The 24,457-nt window shown below is 32.2% G+C and overlaps 3 protein-coding genes across 9 annotated transcripts; 1 reads left to right on the forward strand and 2 right to left on the reverse strand.

The window, feature by feature from the left end:
• Positions 1-74: 74 nt before the first annotated feature.
• Positions 75-5,421, reverse strand: ENP (Phototropic-responsive NPH3 family protein). 6 transcript variants are annotated; one of them, XM_088127340.1, is made up of 5 exons: positions 5,316-5,421; positions 4,379-4,695; positions 2,694-2,763; positions 1,160-2,338; positions 75-804 (listed from the first exon to the last, which is right to left on the reverse strand). In XM_088127340.1, the coding sequence occupies exons 2-5, from the start codon at positions 4,438-4,440 to the stop codon at positions 274-276; spliced, it is 1,842 nt and encodes a 613-aa protein (XP_087983466.1). In that variant the 5' UTR covers positions 4,441-4,695; positions 5,316-5,421; the 3' UTR covers positions 75-273. The 6 variants fall into 6 exon arrangements, with proteins under 6 accessions (XP_087983466.1, XP_022131526.1, XP_022131522.1 ...); XM_022275834.2 differs by having other exon boundaries at positions 4,379-4,642; positions 5,060-5,370; XM_022275830.2 differs by having other exon boundaries at positions 5,060-5,370.
• Positions 5,422-17,525: 12,104 nt separating this feature from the next.
• ENODL15 (early nodulin-like protein 15) lies at positions 17,526-18,378 on the forward strand. The gene is made up of 2 exons (XM_022276192.2): positions 17,526-17,800; positions 17,919-18,378. The coding sequence occupies exons 1-2, from the start codon at positions 17,623-17,625 to the stop codon at positions 18,275-18,277; spliced, it is 537 nt and encodes a 178-aa protein (XP_022131884.1). The 5' UTR covers positions 17,526-17,622; the 3' UTR covers positions 18,278-18,378.
• A 352-nt stretch (positions 18,379-18,730) lies between these two features.
• Positions 18,731-21,142, reverse strand: LOC111005070 (uncharacterized). 2 transcript variants are annotated; one of them, XM_088127982.1, is made up of 4 exons: positions 20,577-21,142; positions 20,413-20,483; positions 20,221-20,323; positions 18,731-19,176 (listed from the first exon to the last, which is right to left on the reverse strand). In XM_088127982.1, the coding sequence occupies exons 1-4, from the start codon at positions 20,697-20,699 to the stop codon at positions 19,150-19,152; spliced, it is 324 nt and encodes a 107-aa protein (XP_087984108.1). In that variant the 5' UTR covers positions 20,700-21,142; the 3' UTR covers positions 18,731-19,149. The 2 variants fall into 2 exon arrangements, with proteins under 2 accessions (XP_087984108.1, XP_022132126.1); XM_022276434.2 differs by lacking the exon at positions 18,731-19,176 and adding an exon at positions 19,844-20,131.
• Positions 21,143-24,457: the final 3,315 nt, after the last annotated feature.

Here is a 24,457-nt window from a genome sequence, read left to right on the forward strand (position 1 = left end):
ACCATTCTACATTAGTTGCTTCTGAATTCTAATTGATTGGGTAGAAATCATCCATCAGTAGAAATAAACAAAAATAATACAAATGAAATCGATTATGAATGATCATCAACATAGATTTTTACGTAATGCGAAAGTAAAACTGATCTAACAGATTCTACAAATATCTCATCTTCCATCTCTTTTTTTCGTTTTCAGGAGATTGATTTGAAACATCATTACAATATAACAACCTAGCACTTTCTACATTTTGGCTGCTACAGCTTCATCCATAATCTAAGATATTGAGTGCCTCCTCTGTCTTGTATACGAACTAGAAGACTTCATATCCCCAGGAACCACTGAAGTTGGACTTTGAGAACTCCCCGACGTCTCGGGACTCCGACTTTCCCCGTGCCCTTTACCCACAATCCATAACTTATCAAATATTCTCCTCGACCTTGAAGGCAACAGCTGCATACCACTTCTGCTGTTTTTGCTGCTCTTCTTAGCTAACTTCTTAGTTTTCTGAATATCCTCACTTATCTTCATTTGCCCCATATGATGTTTGAGGGACTTGCAGCTATCTAACTCCTTCGGACATTCTTCATCTATGCTAGTCATTACGCTCGAAGAGTCTCGGTAGTTGTTTGATGCTTCAACTGCAGCAGAAGCTCTAACCTGTTCAAAGAAAAGAACTTGAACTACAACTCTAAGTGGGAGCCGTTCATTCTGTGCTGCATGCATAGATGCCTCCGCTGTAAGTTTCTTGACATCAATCAAACCACATATCTTCCTCCTCTCAGCTTTTGACAAACTTGGGTGAACCTGGAAATGATCAAAGCACGCCATTATGTTCAAATATAGTGTTTTCCGTTGTCTACAAGAAAGCTTCACTCATAGTACTCATTACTATGAGAAACTGAAAAACAGATAGCTATTTCAGTGATTTCTAAAACGTATAGCTATTTCAGTGATTTCCTAATCTCACTTCAATAATGAACTATGAGGCGGTTATGACGTCTTTTCATGATTTCGGAGAAAATAGACCTAAAATATGCTTATGCTCAAAACAAGAAAAGTTTATCGTCTCATATATGAAATAGGTTAACGTGCACACCCCATGTCATTATAACTACTTTATACAACAAAATAAGCAGTATGAAAAATCTGCATAACGTACCTTAAGATAAATGTCAATCGCTTTATATAATCTATCATGTATTGGCCTTGCAAATTCAGGAATCGACTGTGACAAGTTGATGAACGTGGTGAGCGAGAGATTTGGGTCATCAGCAATTTCAGCAAGATACTCGTCAATCAATTTAGCAACATTCAATGAGGACCCATGCCCCAGTAGAAGATTTTCAGCCCCTTTTTCGCTTCTCTCAATAACATCAGTAACTCGATTGAACCTGTTATGAACAAAATACTGATTCACGATCCTATGAACCAATTCGACATCATATTTTGTAACTTGGGGAGATTGTGCAAGAATCAACAAATCTTTGACTGAAGCCTCATGCAACTTCAAGCCAATTCTCTTCACCAAATCTTCCCTTAATGCGTCATCAGCTCCAACCAAAATTGAAACCTTCATGAGTTTGAGCAAGAAACTGGATGAGCAGCCCGTGCTTTTGTCGGATGGCAATAAGCAAATGATTGTTTCAATTAGAGATCTGTTCCTCTTAATATGGGCATCAGAAGCCAGAGCATTTACAGTGTCTGGTAACCATCTAACAGCATAAGTTTTTAAAGCCTCCCCAATTACAGAACCATCCATTCTGCCCTTTGATTTCACAGCAATCATAACAGGCCTATACAGATCGATTTCCAGCTCACATACATCTTCGACCCACCAATCGTTCGGTACACAGTCAATTTTCTTTTGGTACTTCATTCCATCTTCTACAATTTTATCAGCCTCTGATAATTTCCTGTTATATGTGTAAGACCATGTTATATTTGCAGGGTCCACAGAGGTTTTTGAGGCAATAGAATCAATACATCTCCCTAAAATCTTCAGATCTTCAGACCATGGAAGAAGAGATTTGGCTGTTTGGAGCACAATGATGGAGTCTTTCCAACTACGGAAGATGCTAGAGTTTAGAAACACCTCAATCTTAAATATAAGGTTTCCCCTGTCAATGTCCTCTGTCATTTCAAGGAATTCAGCCGCACAACGAGCAGCCACTACATTATAGGCATTGAGAGTCACAGTCATTCCATAACAAAACTTTGCACAAATTTCAAATGCCTTGGATCCACCGGGAAAATCGATCAGATGAATTTCCTCGGAGTTTTCCTCATTGGCTTTCAATACTAGTTTCTGCAAGCAATTGCTCTTGGACAAGAGAGGAAACTGTAGACAAAAGAAACTCAAACTTCTAAGGTAACTTGATAAGGCTATAAAAATAATCAACAAGACATCATATAATTTCAAGTAAAAACTAACTACAGTTCAGAAGATGGAGAGTGGGAAAAGATTATGCAGAAAAACAAAGATTTGATCTTAAGACAGTATTCGCAAATATCTTTAGACTCCTACTAAAACTTACTAACTTCTAGATTAATCAAGAAATTTACTTGTGCGTTCAAGTTACATCAGTCTTGGTAATTTTCCGTTTAATCATATATGTTAACAGAGATGAGAAAATGATCAACAACGTGTCAGTTTAAGAGATGCCAAATGCATGAGATAACAAAGAACATCGTACCTTGTGAACAAGAAACTTTACTTCGCCCACAAAAATGGTAACGTCAGTTGGCAATTCAGATGACACGAACCTGAAAATAAGTAAATCACAGCACACAACAATGACAAATCAGAGATGCAAAGTAGAATTCAAACTGTTGATAGTAACGTTGTGGGTAGCAGAAGAAAATTATATCAACATGAAGATTATTAAACAGTAAAGCTGTGGTTAGCTATAATATCTAATCAACACAATGTACAGAAGAGAACTCTTCCAACAATAAACGTACAATTGCTCCAATCATATCAATCAATAAAAGAATGGCTGCGAAATTAATCAACCTTCAGAGTTCAAGAGACCAATCGCCATTATTGCATCGTAGTTCGTGATATAGATCAAAAGAGAATACATATGAGTCTATGACATTGCATGGGTATAAAAAAAACAAGAATTTGCTGCACAAGCTAATGGAGTCCATGCATTGGTAAGCCTTTTTCAATGATGCCAAGACAATCGTAGACGAGAAAGTGACATGGGACTGAAAAGAACATTTGTGGACCTCTGTTTGAGCGCTCAAATTATCCCAAAATACTAAAAGACATAACACTGTCAAAACTTCAAAATCAAACATGGAGTGAACTAATAAACTTCTTCATCAAATGAAAAGGGGATACAAATATCATTACATTCTAACAAAAACAAACAGACAAACCACTAGTCTAGCTCCATCTTGGCAACACCTGACACATGAATGAGCAACACGGCACACTGCACATGCAGGAGGCCATATGATAACAAGGTATTCTTCAAGCAATCAAATTTTCCGAGACTGCATGTTAGAATAAAATTATAAAAATTATATATCCCTCACCTATAAACTTAACTTTCAAATCTAATAATACATGAACATAGTGTATGAGATCAAAATCATGGCATATGATTTTTATTACAACTAATATTGATAGTCACTTGATGGTCCATTTTTAATCTGAACCCACAAGGGCACAAGTAGAAAATGAATGGATCAACAAAGGAAATCGATGGCTGACAATTGGTCCCGCCGGTCCAAGATGAAAGAGAAAAGAGGGGCTACAGATAACCCATAGAAACTTAAAAGATATGGACCACGAACTCAACAAGAAGACGACAACATACGAGTGGACCACCACCTGATGTCGTGAAAAAGAATCCCAGTCACCTCCATCTTCGCTCGCAAAATTAAATATTGGCATCGAATCAATCAAATACAATGAAAACCCAGCGGATAACTTTTATCCTATTGATCCAACTATTTATCACCAATATCATCTTTTAACTCTGAAGAACATGTTAGTTTACCAAAAACTGCATACTTGCATAGCGGGTATAGTCATTCATCCACAGATTAATGGAGACCACAAATTTTATGGATTGAGAAGCAACCACTTAAGTACTAGAACAGACAGATAAGAAAATACCCATTTAACTAAAAAGAAAGACTTGGGGTTCCATTGAGGGAGAGAGAAAAAAGGAAGAACGATCACAAAGCTAGTGAAGTAGAAGGAAGAACAGTAAAGTGGAGCAAAATGAAACCAGACAGAAAAAACTCGAGACAATTTAAGAACAAAAGCAAAGGGCAGTCCGATTTGAGATTCTCAGTGCAGTGTGAAGACCCTGCTGCTGCGAAAGATACTGTAATGAAATGAAGAATTGAAGTGGGTACTCACCTAGTAGTTTTTCCATCAGCTAGAAAAGCGTCTGGTTTCGATCCCAACTTCATAAACTTCATCTTTGCTTGCACTCAGAATCGATGACAATATCAGACGTTACTGCAGACAAAAACAGACAAACCACTCCTCTGTTTTCCACTAAGACTTCGTTTGCGCCATCAACCTTCTTCTTCTTCTTCTTCTACTGCGAGACGAGTTATGGGACTTTCCCTGTTGAGCAATGACAGTCCCGAAACAAATTTACTGAAAGAAGGTCCAAACCTATACAAGAAATGGCGGATTTTCAGAGATTTCCTCCGTCCATAGCACGTTACCTGAGAACGATAATAAACATTAGCCCGAGAGAAATGCTCGCTCTAGACCAAGGTCTCGGTTATCGCGTCCCTTCATTAATTTCGAGGCATTATGATGACATTGCTGACGCTCCGTGAGAGCAAAACAGAGATTATTCACAAAACACAATCGCGTTTAGAGAAAAGGGGAAATGGGGGGAAACCCAGAAGAAAGAAAGAAGCGTTGTTCTGCGAAGAACTTGCACAGAAAAAATAGGCGTCAGGAGGGAAAGAGAAAGAGAGATTAGGGAATGGGAAAGTGGATAGAATTATTAAGTGGTTGTTCAGAAAAATTAAAGAAAAAATTTAGAACTAGGCGAGTAGCATTGCAGATAGAGAAAGAGACCTTCTCTTCTTCTTGTGGGTATCATAAATTGCAGCCGCCTTTGCTTTAAATTATCCTGATCCGCTGAAGATCTTCCAAATGGCGCAAATCTCAATGAGACTCTGTAATTCAATCAATTTCTCCTCTCCCCTAATTCCTCCACTTCCTCTTTTGGTTCTTAGCCCCGATTTTCCGAGAAAACAAGCAATTGGAATCCGCAGCGGAGGAGATGGAAATTGAAGAACAACAAAAATTAGAGAGAGGGAAAGAAACTTGCCTTCGTTCTTCGAAACTTCGCGCGTTTCCGTTCCACTGAACTGAGTTTTGTTTGAACAGAGTGTGGCTCAGTTTATGACGTTAAAGCACGCCACCTCGAGGTGGACCATTTTGCCCCTCGTTATTCTCTTTATTCTCCGCTATGTCCTACCGTTGGGTTGGGCGCTTCGCCGTCACGCGCCTCTCGGGATAATTTACCGTCTGTTTATTGACTTTTTAACTGGGCCCCACCGCTTTGGCAATTTTTTGCTTACGTGGCCGCAGTACGGCCAGGTAGGGAAATATTACGCTACGCACCTCGTGTAGCAGCTTTATTTCTGATGATTCAATAATAACGTCCCACGTGGCACCGTCTTCCATGGTCAGTAAGTTTGACCCGATTAATTAATTTTCACGTGAAATCGTTATAATTGTAATTTTCTTTTTTTACTAATGGGTTTGGTTTGGTAAAAAGAAATAACTACGTTATTTTTTTTTTTTTTTGAAACACTACCGTAGTACAGTTGTTCGGGTTAAATGTGGGTCCCACGTCGGTATAAATATATAGATATTAACTTAAAACTAATCAAATATAGTCATTTACTAATCAATTACTTAATACGCTAATTCCATATTCTAATCATTTTTAAATAGAAAATTGAAGCCAAGAAAGATGTTTCAAATTGTATCTTCCCATCCATAAAATCATAACTGAATTAAAAAAAATAAAATACCTTTTGCGTAATCCAAATTTGAAAATTTTGAGTTTATAGTACTTATATTCATAAATGTCATAGGTAACATGTTTAATAGAGTAACTAAGAGTTCGTTTAATAGTATTTAAGTTTTTTGTTTCTGTTTTATGAAAAAGTAAAATATAGATACATTGTTTCAATACCTATAAATTCAATAATGATAAATAAAAAATATTAGTAGTGGTTAAATTCTTACATTTCTTTAAAAAATATAAAATAATAACAATGCAGCGTGAAATAATAATAATTATCCAGCGTTAAATACTTTATTTAGCTTTTGGATAGCCCATAATTCGAAGTGTTTAACTTGATTTCACACACCTAATAAGCACAACTTACTAGAAAACAATAATTGTTGAGGAAAATAATTTAAAAAAAAAAAGAAGAGAGAGTTACGCTTAGGAAAAAATAAATAAATAAAAGAAAAGAAAAAAAAGGGCGAATGGAATTCAAAAATGAGAAGCAATGTTTCAGCAGCGCCGACAGATTTTGACCAAAACCAACTGTAAAGTATGTTGGTTTCCCCAAAAATCGGTAGAATTTTCCATTTCCATATTATACTTTCCGCTCATGCAAACCTCTTCTCTCTCCGCATATTTATACTAATTCAGCCATGCATTCCAAAAAAAAATAATAATAATAATTTATAATTTGTATTGGTCTTCGGTATTTTCAACACATACCGAAAATATTTTTCGTATTCACAAATAAAAATTTTTTCAAATTCAATTTTACCTCATTATTTCTATATATATTACTATTACCTAACAAATATTAGATATATTGGTTCTGAAGTCAAAAAAAAAAAATATATATATATATATATATATTAATTCTAATAACAAATATGTTGAATGCTAGATATATGAATGATATATTTAATATGAAGTATGTCATGTCGGTCAAATTAAATATATCATATATATACTTCATATCAAGTATTTCACTGATAAATTTTCTTCAAATTAAAAGTTTTTGTTTACGCAACCTTGTATGTTTCTTTTTTATTTTTTCTTTTATTTGAGAAATAATATTGTAGGTTTCTTATTGATATATCAAACGCTTTTGGTATATCACTAATATATATCTAATATGTAGTATATTAGTCACATCAAATATATAAGTGACTTATGTAACTAATTTATTTAATATGAAGTATATCAGTCACGTTAAATATATTAAATCGATATAACTGATTTACTTAATCCGAGGTATATCATCCATTTACTAGATATTGGGTAGAATCAATTTTCCTATTTTTATCATTCAGGACCTCCATTTTTTGCTATATTTGTAAATTAAAAAAATGTTGTTATTTTTACAATTAACTATTAACTTTTTGCTATATTTACAAACATCGTAATCTTATAAGATTATCATATGATCTAACCTAAACTATAACACTTAACTATTAAAAAATTCTTACATTTTTAATGTATTAGATAAGTGGTTATCGTTAGATTTAAACCCATTTTCTAACATGTTCTAATAAAGACTATTAAGCCAAGTTGTAGTGGTTTGCATTCAAGTTTCAACCACTTTGAAGAATCAATGTGAAGAAAAAACATGCTTATATTAACTTTTCTATTAAATTATGTATTGAAATAAAGAGAAACAATAAATAATTTTGATGTAAACTTTAAAAACCACAAATGAAATAATATCAAGTTCATAGCCTAAAATAGGATCTAAATCGATAATCTTGGAATACGAAAATTGCGAGAACATTTCCGCAGGAAGGACTTTAGAAATGGGTGTGAAGAGAAAGAGTGGGAAAAGAGATCTAGAACAGGTGGGTGGGAAAAGAATATATATTTTTTCCATTATTGTTTGAATTGTGGGTTGCACATTTTAAACTTTCGACTTTTTGTCCTATTGCAGAAACTCAACTTTAATCTTGTCTATTGATTTAGAAAGCAATCAATTAAAAATTATCTGTTTTCGAATTTCTAAATCTATTTTATTAATATTATATTACAGACTAGATAAATCTCTCTATATATATAATAGAGAGATCGATCACGTAAAAAAATGTTAAAGCCTTAATTGATAAAATTTGAGAATATGAGATACTCTAATATATGTTCAAAAAGTATGCAAATTAATAAATTATAGAAACCTGAACTTTATTAACTTGAATTTGATTGGTGAGTTTATGATTAAGTAAGATTTCATAAGCTTGAGTCTACAATAATAATAATAATAATAATATTATTTATTATTATTATTATTATCATCATCATCTAGAATAAGCAAATTTTAGACACAACTTATTAACCTCGTATGATACAAACTTAATTTGCGAGTAGGCAAGGTCCATCTAGAAATTACCTTAAAATAAACGTAATTTGTGTTTATTAAAAAAATTTCACAATAAATTTGAAGGTGGCAAAATTTTATTTCAATAAAAAAAGGAAAAAAGAAGAGAAAGACGACAGCTTTTAAGACATAAAAGAATGTGAACGTACTTCAAACACACAAATCTGAACTACTAGCTAAAACACATACACCAAAATATCGTAAGTTCAAATGTTCACTAAAGTAATATTTTTGACAATAAAACGAATAAATAAATAATAATAATAAATAGAAAAATAAACGTAGGCTAGCCATTAATGTGGGCATCAACGTCCATATAAATCGGTCCCAAATCTATTATTCCCAAACGGGTCCCTCTCTTGGGTAGGGGACCGTTTGGCTGTGCAATTCTTCTACAAATTTTAGTTTTCTTCATTTTAATCTTTCAATTTTTTTAATATTTATTATAGTCTTTAAATTTTAAACAAATAATTATGGTAGCTTTTAAAATAATATATATATTTTTTAATATCCTCCTACCTAATATTTAGGTCAACTCCAACTTATTTCGATCAGAAACCAATTATCCTTTTGGGATTGAGAATTCAATCTTGATTCCCCTTTAAAAATCAAAACCAAATTCTATCAATTTATGATCTAACATATAACGGGTAAAATTGACATTTTAAAAGTTTGAAGAGAAAAATGGAATTTAAATTTATTTATTTATTTATTGATTCACAACGACCAAACGTAATAAATGAAAGGGATTTAAATCAATAAAACAAATAGTAAAAAGAATTAATTAAATGGTGGAGCATGGCCGGCCGTCACTTATTTAATTTCACCCACCTGTAAAAAGGCTTTTACAGCTACCTTCATAATTGCTGTATGCCCACTCATTTATATATGCTGAACACCGAAATCTATCCATTTCTGATTCTCTCATCTTTACACCAAGATTTTATATTCAATCCAAAATTTTGTTCTCAGATCTTGCCTTTCAATTCCATGCATGTATAATATCCATAGTCCAACTGATAAAATTACTGAGTAACATTACGGATATAATTCAATGTCGTCGGGTTTGAATCTTCTCCTCTCTCGATTGCATTGTCGAGAAATAAAACATCGACATGCCATGCAAATGTATGTTCTTTTGCTTAACGCGAAATTTGTAATGGAGCTTAATATTTTTCTCGTGGGAGTGTTTTGTTTAATAGTATATAATATATTTTCGTTGGTGTGAGACCTTTTAAGTTAATTTAAAAAGCAAACTCAGGTAAGTAGTGGACAGTATCATACAATCATAGAAATGTGCACAAATACTATATACATTTATGTGACGAACAAAACTTTTCAAACATTACTTTTACTTTTACAAATTATTTATAAATTTAATTTAGTGTAGACTATATAAATTTGTATGTCAATGAGAACATAACTCAATTCGGAGATTCCTTACCTAGGTTTTAACATAAATTCAGACTTCTAAAACTAAAAGCCAAAACATCTGGCAGGTCCTTGACTTTACTCATCAAATAAATGTCACATATATTATACCATTATCTTCCTAAAACAGTGAAAAGCAAGTCTAAATTTCATCATCATTGAGCAATATGCCAGTGATCAGTTAAAAGTAGAAAACAAGAAGCAATAAGTGGGTTAATAATTCAAAATAATGACTTCCCCACCAAAAACTTTTTACCCTTACCCACAACCCTAACAATATAAATATCATCATTAATCCGTTGGATTCAAATAATAACTAAATTGCAACAACATTATTCGAATATCAAAAGAAAAAGGATATACATATCTTAAAAGGAAAACAAAAGAAACTAAATCACTCTTGTACAACATTCATCCTCTTCGTGCGAAACGTCTTCGAGTAACACCAACGTGTAGTGTGATAAGCAAATTTAATTGAGAGTGGGGATGGAGAAGATGATTAAAAATTGAAACCCAAATAATTAAATTAGATATGATGGGGAAAAAAAAGGCCCAAATGTTATAATGGTGATGGTATGTGTGGGGGATATATTGGATTGAATGTGGAGGGGGAGGGGGACCATTTTTGTTGGGGGCATGCATTTGCTTTCATTTTATCTCTCTATAATAAATAATAATTCATAATTCATAATTAAATTAAAACCTTTTTTTAATGTTTTTTTTTTTGTTTAATTTTGTTGTTCTTGTTTTCTTGGGCTGGATTTTTGAAGTGGGTGGTGCTGTTTATTTTGAATATTCTCTCCAGGTTTTATGCTCTTTTAAAAGAGAAAAGAGGGTCGAAGTGATTGCACTAACAACACTACTTGCCACCCACACAACAATTTTGTTTGTCATAAATATATTTTGTGCCCCTTTTCTAACGTTTGTGTTTCTGGTTTCTTGTTTTTCGTTTTTAACTTTTGAAAAAGATAAGTATTTGGTATCTGTTTTTTAATGAAACTTGATTCATCACTGGTTAAGAAATTTGGTCTCGACCACCATTAAATATTTGACAATTAAGACATAAAAGCAAAAATAGAAAAAAAATAGAGGAATTGTCGGACATTAAAGTAGAAAGAACAAGAAACGTAAACACTTACCTTCATTTTTCTTGCCTGAAAAAGAGGAAACGACAAAACACGAGATGAGAAACCAAAAAACAAGAAATAGGAAGGTTATCGAATGGACTACTATAAAAATATATTGTTCTATCTACTTTGAAAATTATATATATACTACACACATGTAGAGGTGATTAAATATAATGGATTATTTATGCTTTATGCAAAGAAGGTTGAAACCCAATCATGACATGGAGTTATATATATTCTTTTTTTTTTTTTGAATTTTTTCTCGCCTTAAAGTATAGAAGATAAATAGTAGTAGTTTTTTTTTTCTTTTTTTTGAGTATGAAGATAAATAGTAGTATTGAATTAGACAATATCATACACTTTTATTTATTTATCTATAAATATACTATGAAGTAAAAAGAAACATAATAGAGAAGCTGCATCTTCAAAAAGTTAATATAGACTTTTCAATATTCAAAAGTGCAATAGATGTAGATGTTTGACGTAATATAAATCGAGAGATTATATGAAAGGCAAGTTTCTTTGGCTAAACTTTATATTATACAAACTTTTCTTTATCAGTACATTACAAAAAAAAAAAAAAAAAGATGTGTTTGAATGGAAACCTAGCTAGCAAACATACTTTGAGAAAGTCTTTTACAAAGTACCATAAAAGAAAAGCAAAAGACAAATATTAAAAGGGCTGAATTTAAAATAGCCTCTACATAATAATTCACCAAAATACAGCATAGTACAGCAGACAAGTTTTTATTTATTTATTATTATTTTCTTGTTTGAAGTTTATTATTATTAATAATTATTTGGGTGAAAAGGAAAGAAATAAAAAGTTGCAATTAGTAGCAGCAGAAGTTGTTGTTGAAGTTTAATAATGCCAGTGGATGACAATGATATATAGTGGGGAAACTGGAAAGGACCATTCCCATTCTTACTTCCAATACTGACATTTGGCAACTTGTTTTTTTTTTTCCTTTCTTTTTCTTATTTAAATTGTTTTTTCAAAAGATTAAAGATCCAAATAAAAAAAATTATTGTATCTTTCTATCTTCAGTTTTCCTTGTAAAAGAAAGAGAATATTTCCTACGAAGTTCATGTTGTATTATTATTTATTTATAGGGGTGTGAGATATTGTCACACAAAATTTAATTTTTTGTGTCGAATATTAATTTACGGTCGCTCTCCATATTCTAAACGAAATAAACTCGCAACGAAATGACCACTTTTAGAAATGAGTAACAATAAAGATATTTGAATTATGTTATTATCTTGACCCATTTTATGAAATGATTGGATAATGTTATATGGGTTGATAAATATCATTAAATTAGCGAATTGACATATAAAAAAATTATAATATTTTAAATAAAAAATATAAACAAAGTTGATTTCTTTTTTTTCTTTTTCTTTTTAGTTTAAATATTGTGTTGTAATATTTGACTTGAAGATCCATGCAAGTTGCTTAGGGCAATTTTATTTGTGTTTTATTTTTATTATTATTATTATTTTCTTTTCTTGGGTTACTCATCTTTTGATCGGTGTTGTCGCAGTTGTGGTGAGAGGTGAAGGTGACTCGTCGATGCATGCATGGCTTTTTCGTCAAACGGTCCAAAGCCCAATCGTGTTCATTCTAATTTTTTAAAATAAATTAAATATTATTTTGATCCCAATTTTAGATTTTATTATTGGAAAATTTGAAATGTAACTATTTGGAAGGAATTTCTTGAAAGAAAATTTTGAATTTAATAAACTTATTTTTTAGCTAATTTGAACATGGTTCAACATATTAATGTATCTATCTACGATTAAAAGGTTGTAAGTTCGTATTGTACTCCAATAAAAAAAAAAAGAATTTGCATTGTATTTATGTAGGTAATATTATAATATCTATTGTATAATCCTCTGTTGTTTTCTCTCGAGTGTGAGCTTGTTCTCTAATCGAATAGTCTGGCATCTCCGACTTCTTGCTTGTTGAAGAATCTTTGGGCTTTCAGCTTGAAGTTTGTTGTTTTAGGAAGTTTTTCCGCTACACAACTTGATGTAGCCTTCGATTTGTTGCCTGACGAAGTTCGCAGCTTGACCATGTTCTTCGACTGATAAATCTCCACGTGGGTTGATACAATTAGATGTCATCGAATGACCATAAAAAGGACATGTGACGTAATTTTATTCGTCGATTTAAAATTTAATTTTGAATAAGTGTAAATTTGTGATGGGTCATAAATATAATTTTAAAATAATGATGTGACATTTAATAATTAATTGTCAAATTTTATTATTAAATAATACTATTTTTGTCATTGTCATTATTGTGTTGTTAATTATTTAGTAAATATGAGATTGAATATGTATATAAATGTGTTCATGTGAGTATCTATTGAAGATATATAGGCACCAATAACCTCATGGTCGAAGTTTTAAATCCTCACGCTTGTCATTTCTTGGAATCGATAAACAAAGTGAGAGAAATGTAGATTCTTTTTTTTTTTTTTAATTCGTAAGCTAAAATAGATATTTAAAAAATTGATTAACCATAATTTACTTAGAAAGTATGCCAAAAAAAGCAAAAGGAGAGTAATTGTTTTTTTTCCTTTATAATATCTTAATAATATGATATTGTATAGTGATTTAAAATGGGATATTTTAATTGATACATTAAACCGTCAATAATCAAAAGTATTTGCTCAATAGATTATTCTATATATAAACTCGTAAATGTCTAAAAGTTCATGCATGATAATGTATGAAATCAAATACATGTAAATTATAGTGTCAAAACAAGCTTAGTTCAACGTGACATACATTTCTCACCAAAAAATAATAAACTCAACCCCCAGCTCACGTACCAAAAAAGGTGGGAAATATGTAGGATTTAGCTCAGTATGGAAAGTAGAATTGGGCCTGTGATCTGAAACATTGGGCGGCCCATAGACGGGAGTCCATATGTATATACGACAAATTCTATCCCGGTTTTCTAATAATTTCAAAGAAAATAAATCGTGGCTATTAGTCATTAAACTCTAAAAAATATTAATCATGTATTTAAAATTTAAATTGTGAATTTATCTCGTTGTTACTTTTTTTTTAATAGCACATCTCGTTTTTGCCTTAATGGTAATATGACGTTTTCTTAATTAAAAAGTATATATAAATATTTATTTAGAAAGGTAGGAGGGAAATTTTAAACCTTCCACTAACCAGAGAAGTTTTTAAAATTATATTAAAAATAATCTTTTATTTATTTGGAATACTAACGTAAAAAAATTAAGAAATAGATTAAGCAAAAAGTCAAATTACCATTTTAGTTCTCAAATTTAATTTTCTATTTTTTTTTTCAAGTTGATATTCATGCTCTAAAATACATCAATTTCATCTTTTTTTTCTTTTTTTAGTACATGAGAGCCGTAAGGGTTAAAACTCAAGTCAGAAATATAATCTTAACTAGTTCAATTAAGTTTAAGTTGACAAACGTTGATACAACAAATATTTCAGTGGTAATATGAAAATTGAAAATAATTATAGTGATTTAAAAAATCTATAAAAATATATTAGATATCTAATATATAAATTAACAATTCAACCCAAAAATTTATATGGATGAATTAGGTAAATTTAAGGGAAATTGTATTGGGTAGCTAAACTTTTATACATATTTACAAAAATGTCAACCACTTTTGTATTTTGCAAATATGACAAAATATTTGAATTTTTATTCTTGGAATTTTTATTATTCCAGGTTTACCCTTATGATATCTTATATACATCTGATGTATATCTGATATACATCTGATGGATGTATATCTGATATACACCCGATAGATGTATATCTCATATATGTCCAATATATCTCTGATATACTTCCGATATACGTTTGATGTACATCCGATGTATCTCTGATATACATCAGAATATATATTATACATCTAATATACATCTGGGGCCTGAGCCTGTTCCTAAAGCATAGGCTCTCGTACCAAATCCTACGTATAAAGAAGCCTAGGCCGACGCCAAATCTGCACCTGCAGAATATAAAAAATCTTCCAAATCATCAAATGAATAGTACGTAAAGAAAGGGCTTTTTGATCCCCGATCTGAGTCTTGTCTTTCGAAGGGTCTCGTTCCGTTCATATGCCGCTTATTTGTAGCAGGGTTTTTGTATGTTTTAGATTATCTAATATATATCTGATGTACATTTGAGGTATATTAGTGGCATATTAAATATATTTGTAACTGAAATCTGATATATATCAGTAGATATTAGTAGATCACAGATACATCAATGTTAGATATCAGTAGATATCATGATTATATCAATGATAAATTAGAGCCATATTAAGTATATATCATAGATGCATCAAAGTTATATTAGTGGTCGTTCTAAAAAAAAGTTATATTAGTGGTAAATCATATAATCATATGAGAAGTTATATTAGTAGATATCACAGTAATATTAGTGGTAAATTAAAGACATATCAAGTATATATCACAGATATATAAATGTTGTATCACCACGGTAAATCAATGGTAAATTATATAATCATATAAGAACCTATATCAGTAGAAATCATAGTTATATCATACGTATATCAGTGACAAATCATATTAGAAGTTATATTGATAGATATCATAGATGTATCAGAAGTAAATTAATTTTATATCAGTATTATATCATTGGTATATGAAAGGCATATCAATAATATATTACACATATATATTAGTGGTAAATCAATAAATAGTAAATAATATAATCATATAAGAAGTTATATTAGTAGATATTATAGTTATATCAATGATATATCAGTTGTATATCAAAAATAAATCAGATGTATATCAAGTGTATATATATATATATATATATATATATATATCAGTGTTATATCAATGATATATCAATGCTATGAGGGTAAATTTGACATTTTATTTTTTGACCTCCGTTTTTTCTAAAAAATTTGCTATATTTACAAATCTAAAATGTAGATGTTAAATTTGTTATTTCTTTAAATTTTTTTTGCTAGATTTGTAACTCCCCCTGAATTTAATTTATATATGGGGCATCAAACCAAATCATTTCATTAGGAGAGGCGGTAGATTTGAATCTGAATACTACATATCATTGTTATAATGTTATTGAACTATAAAAATTTAGAAATGGTGTGTGTTGTGTGAGTTGGAGACATCAACACTTGGCTGGTATACGTGTTGCATAACGAAACGTGGAGGCGTGGTGGAGCGTAGACGTGGCAACTCAAAGTTTCTGAATTAAAAAAGACTCAAAAAATTGAGAGGAGCAGCAGGAAGAGAGAGATGGCGTTAAACGACGACGCATCGAGGAAGACGACGGGTTCGGCGCTGGGCCAGAAGCGGAGCCTTCCGTTCAGTAACACGACCATGGCCGTAGCTGGGCTGGTGGTGGTGGGCGCCATCGGCTACGTGTATTACGTCAAAAGAACAAACTCTGCCAAAGATAATATTAACCAACGTCCTCCTCCTCGCTGATCCACTCCCAATCTTAGCTTATACTCTAAAGTTTAATTTCTTTGTTTTAATCATGTAACCAGAGATACGTGTGCAGTTTGTGTTTGTGTGTGTGTGTGTGTCTGATCTCTTCTCTTCATAACCCAATTTTCTGTGTGCTCTTCTTATGTAGTCTTAAATTTCGTTTAATCTTTATACACAGCATCACAAACTTTTTTCACCCAATTTAGTATGGCAATACTGTTTTATCTCTCGAATATATGAGATTCGCAATTTAAAACAAAAATACCGTCCTCCTTTCCCTGGAAGAGTGATTGAGGTCAATTCAATCACGTTTTCATTCATCTGAAATTTGGGTTGTTTCGGACAAAATCAATAATAACATAGGTAGGGGTCTTAAATATAATTAAATAAATAATAATAAGATAGGTTGATTTGTGTATTTAAAATGATGACAAGTTCATTATTCTTGTTAACGTCTATTCATGTTTCATGTGAGTTGGTAGGGAAGTTATATAGGGATCCATAAATCCTCACTCTTATCATTTCTTGAAGTTGATAAACCGAGTGAAAGAGCGATGGAAAGCTTTCTTGAAGTTGATAAACGAGTAAGGGAAATATAGTCAGCAAAATAATGTTTTTTAAGTTCTTAAAATTGATATTTAAAAATTTATGTGTACAATTTTAAAAATTTATGTGTCATACAAGTAGTGAAAAAGCAAAAAGGTACCTGAATGAGCTACGAAAAAGCAAAAAGGTACTTGAATGAGCTACGACAATGAATCGCATGTCTTTGTATGGGTGGGGATTCGAACTCGTAGCATCTTGATTAGAAGATGCTTAAAGAGTATATGTCAATTATCACTCACTCGCTTTGATATTATTATTATTATTTTTTTCAAAGATAGAAAAGATACCTACGTTCTTATATTCCTCTCTTTTTACTTAAAAAAATTAACGGTATTGCTTTTGAAACCCAACAGTGGCTTCGTTGGATTTGATGCCGTTACTTGGTCTTTTAAGACATCTCAGCCGTTGGAAATAAAAAAAATCCGCAATAAAGACAAAAACCCAACACACTCACACTCAAGTGGCCCCACCACAAGCCAACGGCTAGTTTTTCTCTCCTCTGCCTCTGCGTATAAATTCACACCCATTCTCCAATAACCCCACTACACCCAATTCATATTTCATTCATTAATTCTTTCTGTGCTTTCTCTCATCCATGGCTGGCGGTCTTTCAAGAGCTCTGCTCCTTCTCGTGTTCCTCCTCTTCAGCTTCTCGGAAGGCAGAGAGATGTTGGTCGGAGGCAAGAACAACGCCTGGAAAATCCCCTCCTCCCAAACCCAATCTCTCAACCATTGGGCCGAAACCTCTCGCTTCCGCGTCGGCGACACTCTCGGTAATTAAATTTAACCCATCATCTCAGGCCCAATTTTTGATTGCTTGAAATGAAATGTCATTGCTTTGAAATTCAATGATTATATTGCTCGATTTTTTGCTTTTTTGCTTTTTTGCAGTGTGGAATTACGAAGAAGGGAAGGATTCGGTGCTGAGAGTGGGGAAGGAGGATTACGAGGTCTGCAACACCTCCAACCCACAGCAGAAATTCGATGACGGGAACACGAAGGTGGAGCTGGACAAGCCTGGCCCTTTCTACTTCATCAGTGGGGCAAAAGGCCACTGCGAGCAGGGCCAGAAGCTGGTCGTCGTTGTTCTCACTCCACGCCGCAGATTCGTCAGCATCTCTCCGGCGCCTTCTCCGGCGGAGCTTGAGGGTCCGGCGGTTGCTCCCTCGAGCGGAGCTGCAGGTTTGAAGGCTGGGGTTCTGGCTCTGCTGCTGGGGGTTCTGGGTCTTGGATTTGCTAATTTCGTCTGAGGATTGGAACTGGAAGTTTTTTTTTTTTCGATTCAGATTTGGATGTGACTCCCATTCGGATTATATTAAACATTCATATAATATATTCATTTATTTTTCCATCTTCAAACGCAATACCTTCTTCTCTTATTTTCTTCTTTCTTTTTTTTTCTTTTTATATATAAATTTTCCAATACATAAATTTATTCACTTGTGAAATTGCCAGGGGTTAAAAAACAAATAAAGTTGAGCTCATTAGTAACTAAAATTTTAAATTTCAATAAAAATATTCAGACATTTTTTTAAAAAATTGATAATTGATAATTTTGTAATAGGAAATACTTGCTACTTAAGGGACCAAATATTATATAACAAAAACATTTTTTTTTTGTAAATAAATTTTGTCTTTTTAACAACTTTGTTTTTTTTTTACAACAAATTGGAGGCATGGACGAGTAGATTTCATGTGATATGCTAGAGACTATAATTACATAAAAGAATTGAATTTTATAAAATTTACACTTTTATGATGAAACAACCTCATAAAATTGGTTACTTTGGGTTACATTTTAAATCCCTTAAATTTGGATTAATTAGACTTTCAAAAAGTAAAAAAATACCAAATCGTCAAAATCCTCCATTATTGAAAAAATTCGAAAACCGTCATTCCTCCGACTTTTCTTCTTCTTTTGTCATTATGTTTCCGTCCATTCCTTCGTCTCCGGCCGTCGTCTGCGTTCATTCGCTCCAGCTGTCGTCTCCATTCTTCCTCGTCGTCGGAACAATTCGTCTAGCTTCTCCTTCGTCTCCGGCCGCCCGTCCGTTGTTTCCGTCGGTTTATCTCGAAGTTTTTTTTTGTCGTCAGCCATCCGTCGACCGTCCGAGCCCTCCGTTTATCCCCACCATTGTCTAGTCGTCGACTGGAAGGTTTGTAGGTTATTTACTTTGTTTGTTAATTGTAGAGGGATATAGTCGTATATAATTTATAGCTAGATATAGATTATATCTCCATATAAGTGTATGTCATGATGAATATATTTATATCACCATTGTTAAGTGTATGTTGCTTAAGTTTATAGCCAGATAGAGTTTATATTTCTATGTAACTGAAAAGGTAACCGGATATAATTTATATATAAGGAGTTGGGGATTACGATAATAATTGAATATTTTGTAACAAATTTCATTCTTTAGCAGAATATATTAAAGAGTAAATCATGGGACTATGAGAATGATTGATTTATGTCCCACCATAATTTAATGTTGACAAAATCAAATTTGGAATATTAATCTTTTGCATTTAAATAAAAGACAAATTATAATAAATATAAATGTCATAAATAAGGGCAAATTTGACATTCAAAAAAAGTTTTAAATCCAAAAATTTGTAAACATGGTACGAAAATAAGTTTCCAAAATAGCTTATACAATACATTATCTCAAAAAAATTAATAAATAAATTCACTCGTTTAACGGTAATTGACATATATGTGCTAAAATTATGATGTAGATAAAAATGAATATCAAAATGATAATTTTAAAAATACATTAATCACTCAAAAATAAAAATAGACATATGGACCAAAATAAATCAAAACTGAAATTAGAGATATATTTTGAACCAAACAGCTGATGTATGTTTTAAAAAGTTAATACTTTCATTCACTATATATTTCATAAATTTTGAACAAAGAACTGGGTTGGATCCTACATTATCATGGAAGAGTGTGGTTGATGAACAAATTTACGAAAACCACCACCCAATCACGAAGGAACCGAGTTAATATCTCGCGCTTGCCCTAAAGTTTTAATTTTTCCCACCATTTTGTTGATGCCTAAGGCCTTATTCTGAAACTTCTCCTCTTCCACACCATCCTACAATCACAATCCTCCATTTATTGCCAATCTAAATTTTCTTAATCAATCCTCCATAAAGAAAAAAAATTCCATATCGATTTCTTTACCAGATTCTGCTTCGTTTCCAAAACCATGGGCAGGTCCTCTGAAATTGAATCATGTTTACGATTCTGCAACTTCTGCAGATATTCGAGCCTTTGTCTCAAAAATCTGTTCAGAGAAAATGAAACCCGCCATTAGAGAACTAATTATAATCGATAGATTTTCGGAAAGCTTATGAAAGTCCGAAGAATCATTACCTAACTTCTGCTCCAAGAGTCTCCTTCCTCTGTCTTAGAACCTGCAATTTTCTCTTCTTCGAAACAAAATCCTGCAGAAAAAATAAAATGAAATTTCAAAACTGTGATATAATCGCTCCTCGTTCCTCAACACAATCTGCAATTCGAGAGAGAAGAAACCGAACCTTCTGGACTTCCAAGAAATCTTGCAGCAGAATTTGATATTTACGCCTTGCTTCCGATTCTTCATGAACAATGGCGGATTTACGAGAACCGATCGACGCTCTCTTCATCTTAGACTCTGACATCGATCGATTGTATAGAGAAACAACACAACTCGCGGATCAAAAACTAAAAAGTATCGGGCGGAAGGGTTTTAGAGAAGTTGAATTCGGTAGTAGGGGGGAAATTTTGGAATTCGAAATTTGAAAATTCTGGCCGCCGATCAAAAAATCGATCAGGATTCGATTTCAAAGCCTCCAAGACTTCCTTATCGAACCGATTTGAAGATAAGATTGAAGAAAAATCGGGAAACGGCGGTTTTTGGTTTTTGAGCGTGGATGAACATAGTAGAAGCGCGAGAAAGCAGAAGAAGGATGTGCAGAAGATGAGATTCGAATTGAAAATCATGGATGATAGATAGCTTATAATTAAGGATAGATTTCTCTCCATTTTGATCCTCAATTTCTTCCACATTTGGAGAGAGAAAAGAATCTTATCTTGGAAGGTTTTTTGGAGTGGATTTTTTGAGAATTAAAAGTGAGAATCGGATAAATGCATGCTCTGTTTATACTGATTTAAATTGCACGATTTCCGGTTCTTTCCTATTTCAGCCAAGGCCTTTTATGTAATTACCATATTGCCCCTTTCCTTTTTTAGTTACGTATTTAAGTAACAATTTAGTTATAAATTTTAGTTTTTAATGATTGTAATTTCTACGTAAAAAAAAAAAATTGATTGTAATTTAAAATTTATGACGATTTAATCTCTATTTTAAAACTTTTATATGAGATAAAATTTGCAAATGTAAGCAATCAGTTTTTGCCATCTCTCAAATATAATTATAAGAACTAAAAATATAATTTAACAAAAAATTATTTGGAGATTGGTAATAGAGTGTTCATAGGTTGGGTTGTGTTGAGTTGAAATAATTTTAAGACACAACATTATTTTATTCGAATGGTAAATTTACTTAATCCAAACAAACGCTTGTTAGATAATGAACTCAACCCAACCTAATCGTTAAAATATTTTAGTTGAGTTATTCTGATCACTCATTTAAAACATTGTATAACCAAAATAATAATAATAATAATAATAAATAAATAAATACTAATATAAAACTAAAACAAATATATCTCTATAATTATGTAATGGAGGAAAGAAATAGTTTTAAAATTAATAATAAGCTAAATCCAGCTATCACAATTTGAAGCATTTAGAGGAGGAAAGAGAGAGCGGGAACTTGGAGGTGGTAGCATATTGAAACGACAACGTAGTGGCGGGAGGTATCAGGCGTCCATTGTTGACAAGGCAGTCATTGAAGCCAAGGCGCCTAAAGACCAAAGGGTTTATGAACTTAGTCGAGCTGAACAAACCGCATTTCAGATGTAGATCGGCCACCCCGCACCCGGTTCGGCATTGGTTCGTTATCTCCACGATGAATGTAGGGATCCCATTGGACTGCCGCGGCCCCTCTCCTTGGGTTATCACTATATCATTCTCTCCACAATTTTCTATCACCACGCTCTCTCCACCTAATTATTAAATAAACAACATTATTAGAGATTATAGAATATATTTGGAGCAAGGGTTCAAACTTCCAACTCAATATTGATGATACATGTTTTAATTACCTATTGACATATTATTAATCTATTTCATATCTAAAGATATAGATGGTTTTTTTTTAAGTACATGAAATGAAAGACATTATATGTTAACAAAAATTAAACATGAAAGTTTATGAACTAAAATGAGATTTAAACCCTAACAAAATACAATTTGGTAGCTAGATTTGTGTTATTTGTAAATGTAACATCACTTCAGTTTTTTTATCCATTCTTTTCTTAGTTCAACGACATGCAGTGGTGAAGATTCAAACTTTTAATCTCCTGATCAATTATATATGTCTTGAGCTATCTTTTAAGTTTTGACATATATTTTTTTTATCTATTCCTTAACTATCTTTTTAGAATATTACATTATAAATATGAACGAGATGATTTGTATATCTACATTTGAGACAAGTGTAGATGACCCAAAACATTACTCGGATTTCCTGCATCAAAATAAAATACCACAATTCTTTTGAAATAAATATCCGAGTAGGGATGCTCATGGGTGGGGCAGGGCTTCCCCATCTCCACCCTCAGCCCCAATTTCATTCTCCATTCTCGCAAAATATATTGTCCATGAAAATTTGTAAGGATCACCCGGGGATTCCTCGCAAGAAATTCACAGAGATCGGGTTCCCCGTCAGGATTTTTTTTCCAGTTTATTTTTTATTTTCAAAATTATTTTTCAATTAAATATATCATTCTAAGGAAAATTTAATTAATGGTTTAAACTTTAACGATAAATTTTTCTTTACACGGTCAAATCCTCTACTGGGTGTGTAATTGAAGAATGTGGTTTTTTAAGTATATGTATAATATAGAGAGAGAATATTAAGAAATATACATATATATATATAAAGTGAGGTGGGGTGGAGAATGGAGAATGGGGATGGTTCCCGTTTAGGTGACAGGTGAAGCTTTCTTCATCCCCACCTCATTTAGGCGGATTCCCGGGGTCATCCATGTGGGAAAAATGAAAATAACTATATCTAAAGTAATAGAAACGTTTAATAAAATGATACCTGTTGAACATAGAAGGAAAACGAGTAAGGTTAAAGTCCCAAAGAAATAATAAGAAGTTGCAGGCTTCACCATGGCAATGGCAAGGATTAGGAAGCTTGAAATTGAAAAGAGAAAATATTGGTGAGGAAAGAAATCACATAAACCTGGTATAACATGCCTTCACTTTTATAGTGGAAAATTGGTTTTATTGAAATTACTAAATTATCTAATTCGTAATTTTTTTTTTTTGGTTAAAATAAAACCAATGGACCTTTTTTCTATGGGTGGGCAATTTTTTTATGAACGGACAATTTGCGAGTTGAGTTTTATTATATTTTCGAAATTTGGAAAATTCAATGTATTTTATTACGTAGTTATATAACTGTTTCTTATTCTGGAGTTAAGTAATTTGTGCACGCTTTTATTGTGATGTCAAGCCATATAATTCCTAATTAATTGCCATATAATCCCTAACTAATTTTATCCTAGAAAAAAAATCCATAATTAATTTAACCAGCATGCTGTGTACTTTATGGCAGGAGTGCATAGGTGAGATTAAAAAATAGATATGACCAATCGAAACTGACCTAATCTTCATCTCAACTTTCTCTACGTTATTCTCTCACGAATTTCTTCATACATGTCTTTCCATCATTCAGATATGAGAGTTTAAGTATAAATTATTTTCTTGTCTCTCAAACCTGGATGCTCTTGGTTCCTTCTCTGTCATTTAATGCTTTAGTCATAATTTTTTTCTAATCTTGCGAACTCTTCGAAAGAGATCAAATTGGTGAAAAATAAGGGAAGAAAAAGACGGTCAGTCGATTTCGACACCAAACCGACTAATGTTTATCCCTACTTTGCAATAGAGTTATTAATAAATATACACACCATTGAAAATTCATGTCTACAAATACTCCATTTACATCTTAGCAACCAATTAAATTTCCATACTTTGTTTTAACCATATAATTGTTAAGACATATTTGAATCAATTTAAAGGTTAATGATAAGATATAATTAATTGAACCAAAGTTTAAAGTTGAGGAACACTCAATTCAGCCTATTTTAAAGGTAATTTCCAGCGGTTGGGGGCTTAAGAGAATTGGGCGAAGCCCGAAATTAGTGCAAGCTTCACTTGTCATGTCAAGCCGTATAATATCTAATTAATTTACGATGGGGTTTGGTATACTTTTAATTTAATTTTTTTAAAGATATTTTTAATT

This window comes from Momordica charantia (genome assembly GCF_013281855.1).
Source record: "Momordica charantia cultivar OHB3-1 chromosome 8 unlocalized genomic scaffold, Mcharantia_2.0 BLBB01000008.1, whole genome shotgun sequence".
NCBI lineage: Eukaryota > Viridiplantae > Streptophyta > Magnoliopsida > Cucurbitales > Cucurbitaceae > Momordica > Momordica charantia.

Bases quoted from the DNA above. Each gene is read 5' to 3' on its own strand.
- ENP (XM_088127340.1), bottom strand. From the start codon at position 4,440: ATGAAGTTTATGAAGTTGGGATCGAAACCAGACGCTTTTCTAGCTGAT. The intron at 2,764-4,378 runs GTGAGTACCCAC...ACTTATTTTCAG, and splicing joins GCTGATGGAAAAACTACTAG to GTTCGTGTCATCTGAATTGC. The intron at 2,339-2,693 runs GTACGATGTTCT...TTTTGTCTACAG, and splicing joins TAAAGTTTCTTGTTCACAAG to TTTCCTCTCTTGTCCAAGAG.
- ENODL15 (XM_022276192.2), top strand. From the start codon at position 17,623: ATGGCTGGCGGTCTTTCAAGAGCTCTGCTCCTTCTCGTGTTCCTCCTC. The intron at 17,801-17,918 runs GTAATTAAATTT...GCTTTTTTGCAG, and splicing joins CCGCGTCGGCGACACTCTCG to TGTGGAATTACGAAGAAGGG.
- LOC111005070 (XM_022276434.2), bottom strand. From the start codon at position 20,699: ATGTCAGAGTCTAAGATGAAGAGAGCGTCGATCGGTTCTCGTAAATCC. The intron at 20,484-20,576 runs GTTCGGTTTCTT...TTTTTTCTGCAG, and splicing joins ATTTCTTGGAAGTCCAGAAG to GATTTTGTTTCGAAGAAGAG. The intron at 20,324-20,412 runs GTAATGATTCTT...TTCTCTGAACAG, and splicing joins ACTCTTGGAGCAGAAGTTAG to ATTTTTGAGACAAAGGCTCG.